At 35.7% G+C, this 13,415-nt stretch overlaps 1 protein-coding gene across 4 annotated transcripts in view; it reads right to left on the bottom strand.

Moving 5' to 3' along the window:
- The window catches only part of POLK (DNA polymerase kappa), a 66,496-nt gene that overhangs the window by 34,326 nt on the left and 18,755 nt on the right, over positions 1–13,415 (bottom strand). For 3 of the 4 annotated variants that reach the window (XM_087430156.1, XM_087430158.1, XM_014794251.2), the window contains exons 2-3: positions 6,559–6,728; positions 523–642 (exon numbers count right to left, since the gene is read on the bottom strand). In XM_087430156.1, coding sequence (XP_087286282.1) covers positions 523–642; positions 6,559–6,693 — 255 coding nt within the window. In that variant the 5' untranslated portion in view covers positions 6,694–6,728. Of the gene's footprint in view, positions 1–522; positions 643–5,946; positions 6,054–6,558; positions 6,729–13,415 lie in introns of those variants that run through there. The other variant, XM_087430157.1, reaches the window with a different exon arrangement.

Below are 13,415 nucleotides of genomic sequence, written 5' to 3' on the forward strand. Positions count from 1 at the left end.
CTTAAACATTCATGCACATTTGGCATTCTACCCTATATGTGACTTTTTGTTTTACTATAACACAATTGTATTTTAAATTATGTACTTTCTAATTTAATTAGTTAACATGTTCCCCCAAATCTTTTTGGCAAAATCAGCGTTGCAGAAACATGCCACATTTATCTTGTGGCCTTTTCTAGCTGCAAAGTATATATATAATAAAAAGAACGTAAGTTTGGATTAAATCCTAGCTCTGCCAACTACCTGTCATATGAAGCCAGGCAAGTTACTTAACCTAATTCAGCCTTCATTTACTTTTCTGTATAATGGAGGTGACAACATCTAGGTGTGGAGTCTTCATGTAAAAGAGTAGACCAATGTTTAACAAAGTAAAGTATGTGCATTTGTTAAATTTTTATGCTTTACAAAATAAGGAACATTTACCTTTTACTTTGTTTTCAATTATGACTTGACCATGATGCATTTTAACTGTCAATTACTATTCTGCCAGCTTCCACTTTACTTAGCAATTTGAATTAATACCTGTAATTGTGCTTTCCTTAGCTGCTGGCTGGTAATCTGAGCTTTTTGTTGCATCATATTTTCAATCCTTTGGTTGACCTGCTTTTCTTTCTTGAGTTCATTTCCATAAAATCTGGACCCCTATGCAGGAAAACAAAACATAGCATAAGGAAAGCATCACTTAGTATAACCTGGTGACTAAGAGTACAGACTCTAGAATCAGAATGATTGAATTCAAAACTTAGTTGCACTACTTACTAATGGGTGACTCTAAAATTACCTCATCTTTCTATGTCTCAGTTTCCTTATCTGTAAAATGAATTTATAGTCACCTACATCATAGAATTGTTGTACTTAGCACAGTACAAAGTCTCTGAATGAGTGCAGATCTGCACTCAGAAAATAATGTGTCCTAGGCAGGATCCATGGGGTATATGCAAGGCCTTAGTCAGTTGGGTTATCGGTTATCTCCTTCATTTTTACTTAAAAAGTATTTTTAAAAATTTAATGTTAGTCATTAAAGAAAATGTAGAAATTAACTTTTAGAAAATTACCCATCATCCCATCACTGAACATAATATCTATCCATTCATCAAGTTGATGGGCATTTAGATTATTTCTACTTTTTGGCTATTATGAAAAATGCTGCAATGAACATTTACGTACACGTTTTTGTGTGGACATGTTTTCATTTTCCTTGGGTATGTACCTAGGAGTAGAATCTCTGTGTCATGTGGTAACTCCATGCTAAACCTTTTGAGGAACTGCCAGACTGTTTTCCAAAGTGGCTGAACCATTTTACAATCCCATCAGCAATGTATGAAGGTTCCAATTTCTCCACATCCTTGCCAACATTTGTTATTGCCTGTCTTATTTATTATAGCCATTCTAGGCTATAATAGTGTGAATGGCATTTCACTGTGGTTTTAATTTGCATTTCTCCAATGACTAATGATGTTGAACATCTTATCATGTGCTTATGAGCCATTCTTATATCTTCTTTAGTGAAATGTCTATTGATATCTTTTGCCCATTTTTTGACTGGGTTGTTTGTCTTCTTATTAATGAGTTGTAAGAATTCTTTGTATATTCAGGATGTAAGTCCTTTACCAGATGAGCGTTTTGCAAATATTTACCCCAGTATGTTGCTTATCTTTTTATTTTTTAATGGTGTCTTTTGAAGTGCAAATGTTTTGAAATTCATGAGGTCTGATTTGTCAACATTTTCTTTTATTGACTGTGCTTTTGGTGTTGTATCTAAGAAATGTTTGCCTAACCAAAGGTCTCAAAGATTTTCTCCTAACTTCTAAGTTTTATTGCTTTAGCTCTTACATCTCAGTCTATTTTGACTTAATTTTTGTGTATGGCGTGAGGTGAGGGTCTAAGTTCCTCTTTTTTGCATGTGGATATCCAGTTGTCCCAGCATTATTTGCTGAACAGACTATCCTTTTGCCTTGGTACTTTTTTCAAAAATCAATACACTAGGGCTGGCCCCGTGGCGGGGCGGTTAAGTGCGAGCGCTCCGCTGCTGGCGACCTGGGTTCGGATCCCGGCGCGCGCCGCCACACCGCTTCTCAGGCCATGCTGAGGCCGCGTCCCACGTACAGCAGCTGGAAGGATGTGCACCTATGACATACAACTATCTACTGGGGCTTTGGGGGGGGGGGGAATCAATACACTATAAATATAAAGATTTATTTCTGGACTCTTAATTCTGCTTCATTGTTCTATATGCCTAGCCTTATGGCAGTACCAGACTGTCTTGATAAGTGTAGCTTGATAGTAAGTTTTAAATAGAAAAGTCAAAGACCTCTATGTTTGTTCCTTTTCAAAACTGTTTTGGCTATTTTAGGTGTTTTGCCTTTCATATAAACTTTAGGATCTGCTTGTCAATTTCTGCATTAAAAAAAAGCCCCTGGAATTTTGATGAGGGATTACGTTGAATCTATAGATCACTTTGGGGAGAAGTGCCTTCTTAACAATATTGAGTCTTCTCATCCTTGAACACAGAATGTCTCTCCATTTTTTGGATCTTTAATTTCCCACAGCAAAGTTTTGTAATTTTCAGGACACAAGTGTTGCACTTCTTTTGAAATGCCTTAAGATTTTCTACATTCATGACATCTGCAGAGAGACAGTTTTAGTTCTTCCATTCCAATCTAGATGCCTTTTACTTCTTTTTATTGCCTGACTGCACTGGCTAGAACTTTCAGGAGTATGTTGAATCGAAGATGTGAGAGTGGACATCCTTGCCTTGTTTGATTTTCGGGGGAAAGCATTTAGTCTTCCACCATAAAGTATGATGATTACTATAGGTTTTTATAGACACTCTTTATTGGGTTGCAAAAGTTCCCTTCTATTTCAAGTTTGTTAAGAACTTTTAGCATGAATGCCTGTAGGTGCTTTTCCTGCATCTATTGAGATGACAATGTGTTTTTTTGCCCTTTATTTTATTAATGTGGTGTATTACATTAATTGATTTTTGGACGCTAAACTACCTTGCATTCCTAAGATAAATCCCACTTGATCATGGTACATAATCTTTTTTATATATTGTTGGATTAGGTTTGCTAATATTTTGTGGAGGACTTTTACATTTATAATGATCTATAATCTTATGCTTGTCTGGTTTTGGTATCAAGATGATACTGGCCTTATAGAATGAGTTGTGAAGTGTTCCATCCTTCTTTATTTTCTAGAAGAGCTTATGGAGTATTGGTATTATTTCTTCTTTAAATGTCAGATAAGCGTCCCACATACAGCAACTAGACGGATGTGCAGCTATGACATACAACTATCTATTGGGGCTTTGGGGGAAAAAATAAATAAATAAAATTATAAAAAAAAAAATTCACCAGTGAAGCCATCTTGAACTGTTCTTTTTGTGTGTGTGTGGGGGGGGGAGATTTTTAGTTACTAATTTAATTTCTTTTCTTGTTATAGGTGTATTTAGATTCTCTATACTGTCTTCAATCAGTTTTGGAAAACTGTGAATTTCTAGAAATTTGTTCTGTTTATTGGGATTTCTTTTAAAATACTCCACGCCCCTCCTCCAAAATTTAGTAGGGAGAGATAAGTTAAACAGATGAAAGAATATTTGCAAAAATGTTGATAACTACTGATGTTGGATGACGATTATCCGAGGATTCACTTTACTATTCTCTCTAATTTTGCGTATGCTTAAAATTTTCTGAGAAAAGTTTTAAAAAAGTAAATTGCATTAAATGGAGCAGCAACAATTAGAAAATTTCAATTTAAAAAAGATATCATTTGGGGCCGGCCCCGTGGTGTAGCAGTTAAGTGCATGCGCTCTGCTGCTGGCGGCCCGGGTTTGGATCCCGGGTGCGCACCGATGCACTGCTTGTCAGGCCATGCTGTGGCGGCATCCCATATAAAATGGAGGAAGATGGGCATGGATGTTAGCCCAGGGCCAGTTTTCCTCAGCAAAAAAAGAGGAGGATTGGCATGGATGTTAGCTCAGGGCTGATCTTCCTCACACACACACACAAAGAAAGATATTTATGATAAAGCCCCCCCATTAGAGGAATATATTATATGAAAAATATGAATATTTTAATATATAAAATATATGAGGTATATATTTTATGATTGATATACACACGATATATATCAATTATATGATATATGGATACATATTTTTCCTATGATTAATATATATATCATATCATATAAAATTGATAAAGAAAAGCAAAAGTTCAAGAATACCCAAGATACTCTTGAAAAAGAACAAAGAACGGGGCTGGCCAGGTAGTGCAGCAGTTAAGTGCACATGCTCCGCTTTGGCAGCCTGGGTTCGCCGATTTAGATCCTGGGTGTGCACCGATGCACCTCTTGTCAAGGCATGCTGTGGTGGCATCCCATATAAAGTAGAGGAAGATGGACACGGATGTTAGCCCAGGGCCAATCTTCCTCAGCAACAAAAAAAAAAAAAAAAAAAAAAAAAAGAGGAGGCTTGGCATCGGATGTTAGCTCAGGGCTGATCTTCCTCACAAAAAAAAAAAAAAGAAAAAGAACAAAGAGCAAAAAAAGAACTTGTTCTAGCAGGCATCAAGACTTAATATTAATTAAGATCATGCGTATAGGTACAAGAACAGACAAACAATCCAGTGGAACAGAAGAAAGCACTGCAGATCAGTAGGAAAAGGATGGACTATTTAATAAATGGTACTGGGACACAGAGAAGAGAGAGGGAAGATAGGGACATCTAGGGTAACTTAAATATTCTATTTCTTAACCTGCAAACTAGGCTCATAGGATTACCTTTGTTTTTTAAAATTTTGATGAAGTCTCATAAAAATAGAGAGATTAGTACAATGAACACATATATACAACTATCACTGAGATTTAACAACTGTTAACATTTTGCCATATTTCCTTCTCTGATTTTTTAAGTGAACTGTTTTAAAGTAAACTACAGATACAATGACATTTAGTATTCCATAGAGTATTTTAGTACACATCTTTAAAAATAAGGCCATTTTCCCATGTAATGATAATAACATTTTCACAGCTAATAAAATTAACAATAATACCTTAATATTATCTAGTACCCTCTCCATATTCAAACTCCCCTAAACGTTCCAAATGCATTTGTTTAAACCAGGATCTAATCAGGGTCCGTATGTTATATTTGCTTATTTTCTCTCTTAATTCTCTTTTACTTTTAAAATTGTATCTACACTTTATATACTTAAGAAATTATTTTTCCCTCAATTTTTAATTTTGGAATTTGCAAATCTTCAAAAGTTGAAAGAACAGCGCAATGAACACCTATAGGTCCTCACCTAGATTTACCAATGGTTAATATTCTGCTACATTTGGTTTCTCCCCCAACTCCTATATATGTACACACACACACACACACACACCCAATTCCTACACACGTGCATACGTGCACACACGTGCCCGCGCCCACACACACACACACACACACACAGACTTTCCCCGTTTTTTGGCTAAAACATTTCAAAGTAAGTTGTGGATATCAGCATGTATTTCCTAAGAATAAGGATATTCTCTGAAATTTTACACTTTTCTGCATGGATATTTTATAATATATAAATGAAACCCAAAAAGTGGTCAGAAAAAACCATTAAAGAATTCTTTTATGACCTTGGAGAAAGCCGTATGTAGTCGCCTAATTCAAGTACATAAAAAGAAACAAATAAAAACCTCTGCACAGAAGAAACTATCATAAGCAAAGTCAAAAGATAAACAATAATCCACTGGAAAATTGTGTAAATAAGAAGAAGAGAGTTTGTACATAAAGAAATAAAAGTGGCCTTTAAACATATGAAAAGATGCACAATCTCACTTTTCATAAGCAAAATACAAGTTAATGCTACACTACATTACTGTAGATTGGCAAATCCAAAAGTTTAGTAACACACTGTGTTGGCGCAGTTGCAGCATGGTAATACATACTCTCATATATTGGCAGTGGAAGTGTGAGTTGATACAACCACTATGGAGGGTGATTGAGCAATTCATAACAATTATTCCACTTCTAGGAATCTCTCCTAAAGTTATACCTGCACAGATGTAAAGTTATGAAATACAAGGTTATTCAGTGTAGGATTGTTTGTAAAAATAAAAGACTAGAAATGACTTATATGTCCATCAATAAAGATTCTGACAGGTTCAATAAATTATATTCATACATGCAGGCATAAAAAAGAATAAAGAACATCTTTAATTACTTATACAGAAAGATTTCCAAGTTATACTAACTGAAATGAAAACAAAAAATACAACGATTACAGTATTCTCCTACTGGAGTTGAAAAAGGGAGAAAAAGAACATGTATGTTATTTTGCTTCTACATGCATATTATGTGCATGTGAGGTAGAAAACTGGATGGCAAGAGCAACAGAACAGAAGGAAGATTGTTCCATACCCATTTGAGTTTAACAATATTATATATTAAAATATTAAAAATTATAATAAAAAGGATATTCAAAACTTACTGATTTTTCTTTTAAACAGAAAGTTAAAAAGTTAGTAAACTAAAGATACTGAAAGAAACAAGAAACATACCTTTGTGGCTTCCATGATAATTTTGTTAATTTTGTCTTTATCCAATCCTTCCATTCCTGCTTTATTATCATTAAGTCCCATCCTAAGCAGAAGATCATCTTTGTAATTGTCATTCTTCTCCTTTGTGCTTTCCATGATGTAAGCCAAGCTAAAATGGCTTTTTTTATTATCTGAAAAAGCATGCAAAATAAACACTGCTTTTCAAAGCGTTCATGGTGGGGGGAGGTGGACACACAAGTTAAAATGATATAGAAATCAGCAAAACAAAAAATAACCGTTAAGAATTTTTAGCTATTGAGAAATTATTATTACTCAGACTGTACAATTACTATCCCAAGAATACTGTACTCCTGGAGGGAAGAAGGGAATGAACCTTTCCAGCCAGCTCTGTGCCCGCCATTATGCCTGGTGCTCTACACTTGAAACTCACACAACAGCCCTGGAAGGGATCCATTACTATCCCCTATATAAAGAGAAAGACACTTGAGACTTAGTACATGTCTACTGACACAAATTTGCTAATAAGTGACACCATCTGTGTTGAAACCCAGGTCTGAGTCCAAAGTTTATGTTTTTCTCATATTAATACACTGTATAGGAAATAAATACAAAATAACACTCCCTCTACTAAACATGCTAAGTTCAATAGCATTTATTACCTACTGTATGCAGAGCTCCATTCTTAAGGCAGTGAAAAAAATACGGAAAAAAATAATAATCTATTCACTTCCAGGAAATTACTGCATTTTACAACGTTGTCACTTCTAAGGTTAAGAAAAATCCTTTCAAATAATAATTCTTTAATACCTTTATATAGTTATTCATAATTTACCTTCATATACATTAGCTTTTAAAAATATTTATAACAACCATACAAAATTGCTTTGGTTATTCTCATGTTAGGGAGAAAGAAATCGGAATTTCAGGAAGGTTAAATGAATTACCTTTTGTAAGTCTGCTAATAAGTGAAAGAACTGGGATTGGAATCCAAGTCTTCTCACTTCAAGTCTGTTGCAGCTACCATACATCACAGCTGCCTCCAATTTGGGGTTCACTTACGCTATAAATAAATGGCCAGGTGAACAGCTGCTATAAATCTACAACAAATTACGACAGTGATTTCTTATTTGCATGATTTAGAGCTCATTTACTCTGCCTTGAGGAACTTTCTGCTTGTTTGTTTTCTAGGTAACATCCATCACCACACATAGTTACAAATTCTTTTTTCTTGTGATGAGAACTTTTAAATTCTACTCTCTTAACTATGGTCACCATGCTGTACATTACATCCCCATGACTTATTTATTTTATAACTGGAAGTTGGTACCTTTTGACCCCCTTCACCCATTCTGTACCCCCTCCATTCCACAACCACCAATCTATTCTCTTTATCTATGAATTTGTTTTTTTGTTAGATTCCACATATAAGTGAGATCATACAATATTTATCTTTCTCTTTCTGACTTATTTTACTTAGCATAATTCCCTCAAGAGAACCTTTTTTTTTTTTTTTTGCTGAGGAAGATTGGTCCTGAGCTAACATCTGTTGCCAATCGTCCTCTTTTTTGCTTGAGGAAGAGTGGCCCTGAGCTAACATCTGTGCCCAGCTTCCTCTACTTTGTATGTGGGTTGCCACCACAGCATGGCTTGATGAGTGGTGTAGGTCCGTGCCTGGGATCCAAACCCACAAACCCGGGCCGCTGAAGCAGAGTGTGTGGAACTTAACCACTATGCTGCCATGCTGGCCCCAAGAGAATCTTTTGTTAACACTGCTTCCATTTTTGGCACTATCAAAGAATAAGAAAAATTATGGAACAGAAGTTGAATACTGTGATTATTAGTGATAGTTCCATTAGAAAAAAATAGTGTACATCACATTAGCTCTCAAACTTTGCCGCGCACCAGGCCCACCTGGAGAGATTCTAAAACTCTTGATGCCCAGGTTGCATCCCATACTAAACAAATCAGAAAGTCTGGGAGTAGGAGCCAAATGTCAGTATTTTAAAACAATGCCCAGGTAATTCCAATGTGCCCCAAGGTACAGGAACCACTGGTGACATTGCTTCTCAGTACTCTAGGGAATATAGGTTGGTTTTCTGTTTTTATCGTTTGAATTTTTTTTCTCTGTAACTATCACATTCAGCTTAATATTACCCTATATTTTGCCTTATGCTTTAGTAATCAATTACTTGTCTTTTTCTAGTAAAACAGGTGAATGTAATTCATTCATAATTTTCTTGTATCAAGACTACTGAAGAGTGAAGAGGCTAAATGCAAACATCCTCCATTTAAGCTGCCTTGACTTTTAAATGATGAGATGCATGAAAGGAAAAGAAATGTTTTTTTGAATGCTTACTACTTCACGTAAGGTATATTACTTAGGCCAAAAACGCTGAGAATAATTGGTTTTGGTCCTTAATTGGGTCAGAAGAACTGGGCTATCAGCAATACTGATGCCATCAAAGTTGTGAGATAGGTAAAGTTAGTTTTCAGCTACCTTCCTGCCTTGTTGATGCCCAATTACCAGGCAACTTCTGTCCAGTTTCACGGGTGTAGGTTTACTATCATTTACAGGCTAATGACTTCCCAGTTTACAGCTCCAGTCCAAGTGCCTGTCTGACATCTCAAAGTTAACTTGTCCAAAACTGATCTTCTCACATGCCTCCATCTCCCACACCAGCTCCACCTGCAGCCTTCCTCATCTCAGTTGAGGGAAATCCCAACCCCTTCCAATTGGTCATGCAAATCACCTTGTGGTCATTCTTGACTCCCCTCTTTCTCATACATCCCACATCCAAACTGTCAGGAAATCCTGGGGGCTCTGCTTTCAAAATGAGCCCTGAATGTAACCACTTCTCACTACTGTCACTCTGGTCTGAACCACCAATATCTCTTGCCTGGATTATTGCAATAGCCTCTTAAATAGTCTGTTTCTGCCCTTGCCCTCCTACAGTCAATTATCAACACTAGCCCAACTGACTCCTTTAAATCACAAGTTAGTCATGTCACTCCTCTACTGAAAACTGTACAATGGCACCCCATCTCACTCCAGAATAAAGCCCAAAGTCCTTACAGAATCTGGATCCCAGCTACCTGTTACCTGTCTACCCTCACACATGTCTAATATTCTCTCCCTTGCTCACAACTCTCCGGCCACACTGGTCTCTTTGCTCTTCCTCAAATCTCTAGGCACACTCCTTGAGACCTTTTGCACTGGCTGTTCCTTTCTCTTGGAGGGTTCTTCCTCCAGATATCCTCTTGACCAACCTTACTTATCTCCTTCAAGTCTTTGTTTAAATGTCATCCTCTCAGTGAGGGCCTACCCTGACCTCTTGATTTAAAATTGCAGCCTGATTATCCCTTCCAACCCCTCTTCTCAATGCTCCATTGTTTTTCATAGTCCTTATTATTTCCTGATATAATACATCCCTAAAGATTTTTCAACTTTACGATGGTGCAAAAGCCATAGGCATTCAGTAGAAACCATACTTCGAATTCTGAACTTTGATCTTTCCCCAGGATAGCGGTACACAGTACAATCCTCTCTCTTTCTCTCGTGATGCTGGGCAGGGAGCTGCAGCACCCAGTGGGCCACAGGATCATGAGGGTGAACAACCGATACACTCACAACCATTCTGTTTTTCACTTTCAGTACAGTAGTCAATCAATTACATGAGCTATTCAATATTTTATTATAAAATAGGCTTCATGTGAGATGATTTTGCCCAACTGTAGGCTAATGTAAGTATTCTGAGCACGTTTATCATGGTTAAGGTAGGCTAGGCTAAACTATCATGTTCGGTAGATTAGGTGTATTAAACGCATTTTTGACTTATGATATTTTCAACTTAGGATGGGTTTATTGGGACATAACCCCAATGTAAGTTGAGGAAGATCTGTATATAAGTTCACTTACTTATAATGTTTATTGTCCATTTCCCCTGTGAAAATGTAGGTTCCAAGAGGGCAGGGACCTTTTTTTTTTTTTCTTTAATGTATCCCAAACGCCTCAAACAGTACTTGGTACACAGTAGGTGCTCAATAAATATTTGTTTGACATTGAATGACTGAACTCAGTTTATATCATTTTCTCATTCTTTTATTCACATAGCAAGGTCACATAATCACATTAAAAACTGGGAGAAAAACTGCTTTTCTGAAGTTAATAATTTCAAAATATTTGCAGTTTTTCTTTATTTCAACATTAAATATATAAGGACAACTATATGAGCTAAACAACCTCTGATTTTATAAACCTTGTTTTCCTAAGACATTTAATGGTTAAATTGGTTTATTAAAGTTTATTAAAGCTTTTGGGACTTGTATTAGAACATAAGAATATTTTGAATTTACATATGAGAATGCTCGCTAGGCTCCATTAATATTCAAAAGATTCTAGCTTATATTTATTCTTTGGGAAATTAAGTTGCTTTGTTAAATTTAAATTTCTTTGATTAAATACTTTCCAATTATATTTAAGTCTAAGAAAAATTATTGGAGAAAAGTAATAAACAACATACTAAGTGTTAGGATACTTGGATCTTGATGAGTTCCTTTTGGTACTATCATTTATGTCGCTGTGGTAAGCCTGCTTTGTTTTTATTGGTATTTCTATTATTTTCAAATTTCTAAAATCTCTTATTAGTCTTGGTTATCTCTGTTCTTCCCATTAGTTCTTACTGAGTTTCTTTATCTAGAAATCCATAAACTGAAAGGGAGAGTGCCTAGCAAGAGACGATCACAAAGTATAATGATTTTCCATATTTTTCTGGGAAGTGAGATCTATTATTATTTCAAATTGCTTTGTGAGGGCAGCATATAATGTAAGTGCCCAGTATGGTGTCTGGTACATGATAAACTCTCAATCAATAGTGTCATTATTATTAAAGTTAGGCCAAATTTCCAGAGCTGTGACAATCACTAGTCTTATTTTTCTTCTCTCTCTTTAAGATAAAGAGACTACAGGGGCTGGCCCGGTGGCGTGGTGGTTAAGTGCGCACTCTGCTTTGGTGGCCCGGGTTCACAGGTTTAGATCCTAGGTAAGGACCTACACCACTCATCAAGCCATGCTGTGGTGGTGACCCAAATACAAAACAGAGGAAGATGGGCACAGATGTTAGCTCAGGGCCATTCCTCAAGCAAAAAGAAGAAGATTGGCAACAGGTGTTAGCCAATCTTCCTCACCAAAAAAAAAAAAAGATAAAGAGACCATGTAAGGGAACAGGGTATACCTAAGCATCCTTGAGAAAAAGTCCAAGTTCACAGATCATATAGATGAATTTTATTTGTTTGTTTTGCTTCCAAAGAAGTATCTGTTGCATGATTACTGTGCACTATCATATATAAAGTCCCAAAGCCTATAATGGATCTAACTGTGATTTTATAAACAAAAGTTTTTTTGAAAAAGAAAATGGTCAGACATTTTTATGGCTTGATATTACAGAATAGAGTCTGCTTCACTTCAATTCAGAAGCACAAACATTAATGCAGAACTCAAAGGAAAGAACTCTGGGTTCTTGTGGTTTAGCATATTGGTTTAAAAACACATTTTCTCTGAAAATATTCAAATTCTTCCCAGTCTGATTCTACCACTGACTATTCAGGTTACCACTTAAAAAACATAAGGCCAACTGTTTTTGGTGGTAGTAAGGACGGAAAATTAGAATGTTTCAGAGGAAATTCTAAGGAGGAAGTTCTAGTGCGGTAGGGTTCCTCCTACCTATAAAAAGCACACAAAACTATGTAAACACTATCATAAGTGCTAAGCATATTGACCAAAGTCACCTGGAATTAATCTATCAGAAAATATGCAAAATTTACTAAGGTCAATAAGAGAGAGAGGGAAGGAGGGGAGTGGGAGGCAAGGGGAGGGGGAGAGAGGAGAAAGAGGGAAAACTAAATATAGTAAAGTCCCTTGGTGGAGCTTGCTTCCTATTTCTAATATACTATAAATAACCAAACCCAATAATGCCCCCAAAAAACCTTATATGGCTTAAACCATAATTTTTACATAATGGGAATGAAAGCACAGATGCAACTGTATGTTTAGCTTTAGCTTTTAATACCTTTGCAAAATAAGATGTAGAAAAATTTCAAAATTATTTCAGACTGGATTATTTGAAAGATTTAAAAATTTATTTATATCATTGAGAGAAATAACAGAAATAATGTAACCCCTCAGATCCTAAACCAAGGGGATGTATGCTAAAAGAAAACTCAAGTTCTCACCAAGGACACAGGGTCTACTCTTTAAGAGAGAACCATGCATATATTCTCTCTGACTGCCTTTTTCCTTCCTAAGTTTTCTACTCATTTAATTTATTCCAGTGAAGAAGAATGAGACAGAACACAGTCTAAAAACCTACTCTACCTAATCCTAAAGACATACCAAATTCACTCTTATTGAATAATAAATCGAAACTATCTGCTTCTTTAGTACAGAATGAAAAATATCCTGATACAAAACACATTAACTGAAGCATCAATTCAAAGGTAAATTCCCCAAAGCTCAATTTATAAGTTTCTATTTTGATGGTGAGTTGCATATTTTGTAAAAAGCCTTCCAGGTTCTTTAACAACAAAAACCTTGTTTACATTCAGAAATAAATAAACTCAGGACATTTAACAATTGTGAAAAATTTAGTTTATATCTTATAAAAGCTGATTGTTTCTGGGGATGTTGATTCATTAACATGAAGGAGGTAGGCTGAGAGGCTCTTTCTTTGGGTACTAGATCAAGTTAGCAAAAATATTTACTTACATAGAAGTGATACCAAACAGAATAATTTTGTTTTAGTTGAGGTATATATAGCAAAGTGCACAAATCTTAAGGGATAATTGAATATATATGTTCTTCG

The sequence above is a fragment of the Ceratotherium simum genome, chromosome 4, assembly GCF_057802395.1.
Source record: "Ceratotherium simum simum isolate JZ-2026a chromosome 4, ASM5780239v1, whole genome shotgun sequence".
NCBI lineage: Eukaryota > Metazoa > Chordata > Mammalia > Perissodactyla > Rhinocerotidae > Ceratotherium > Ceratotherium simum.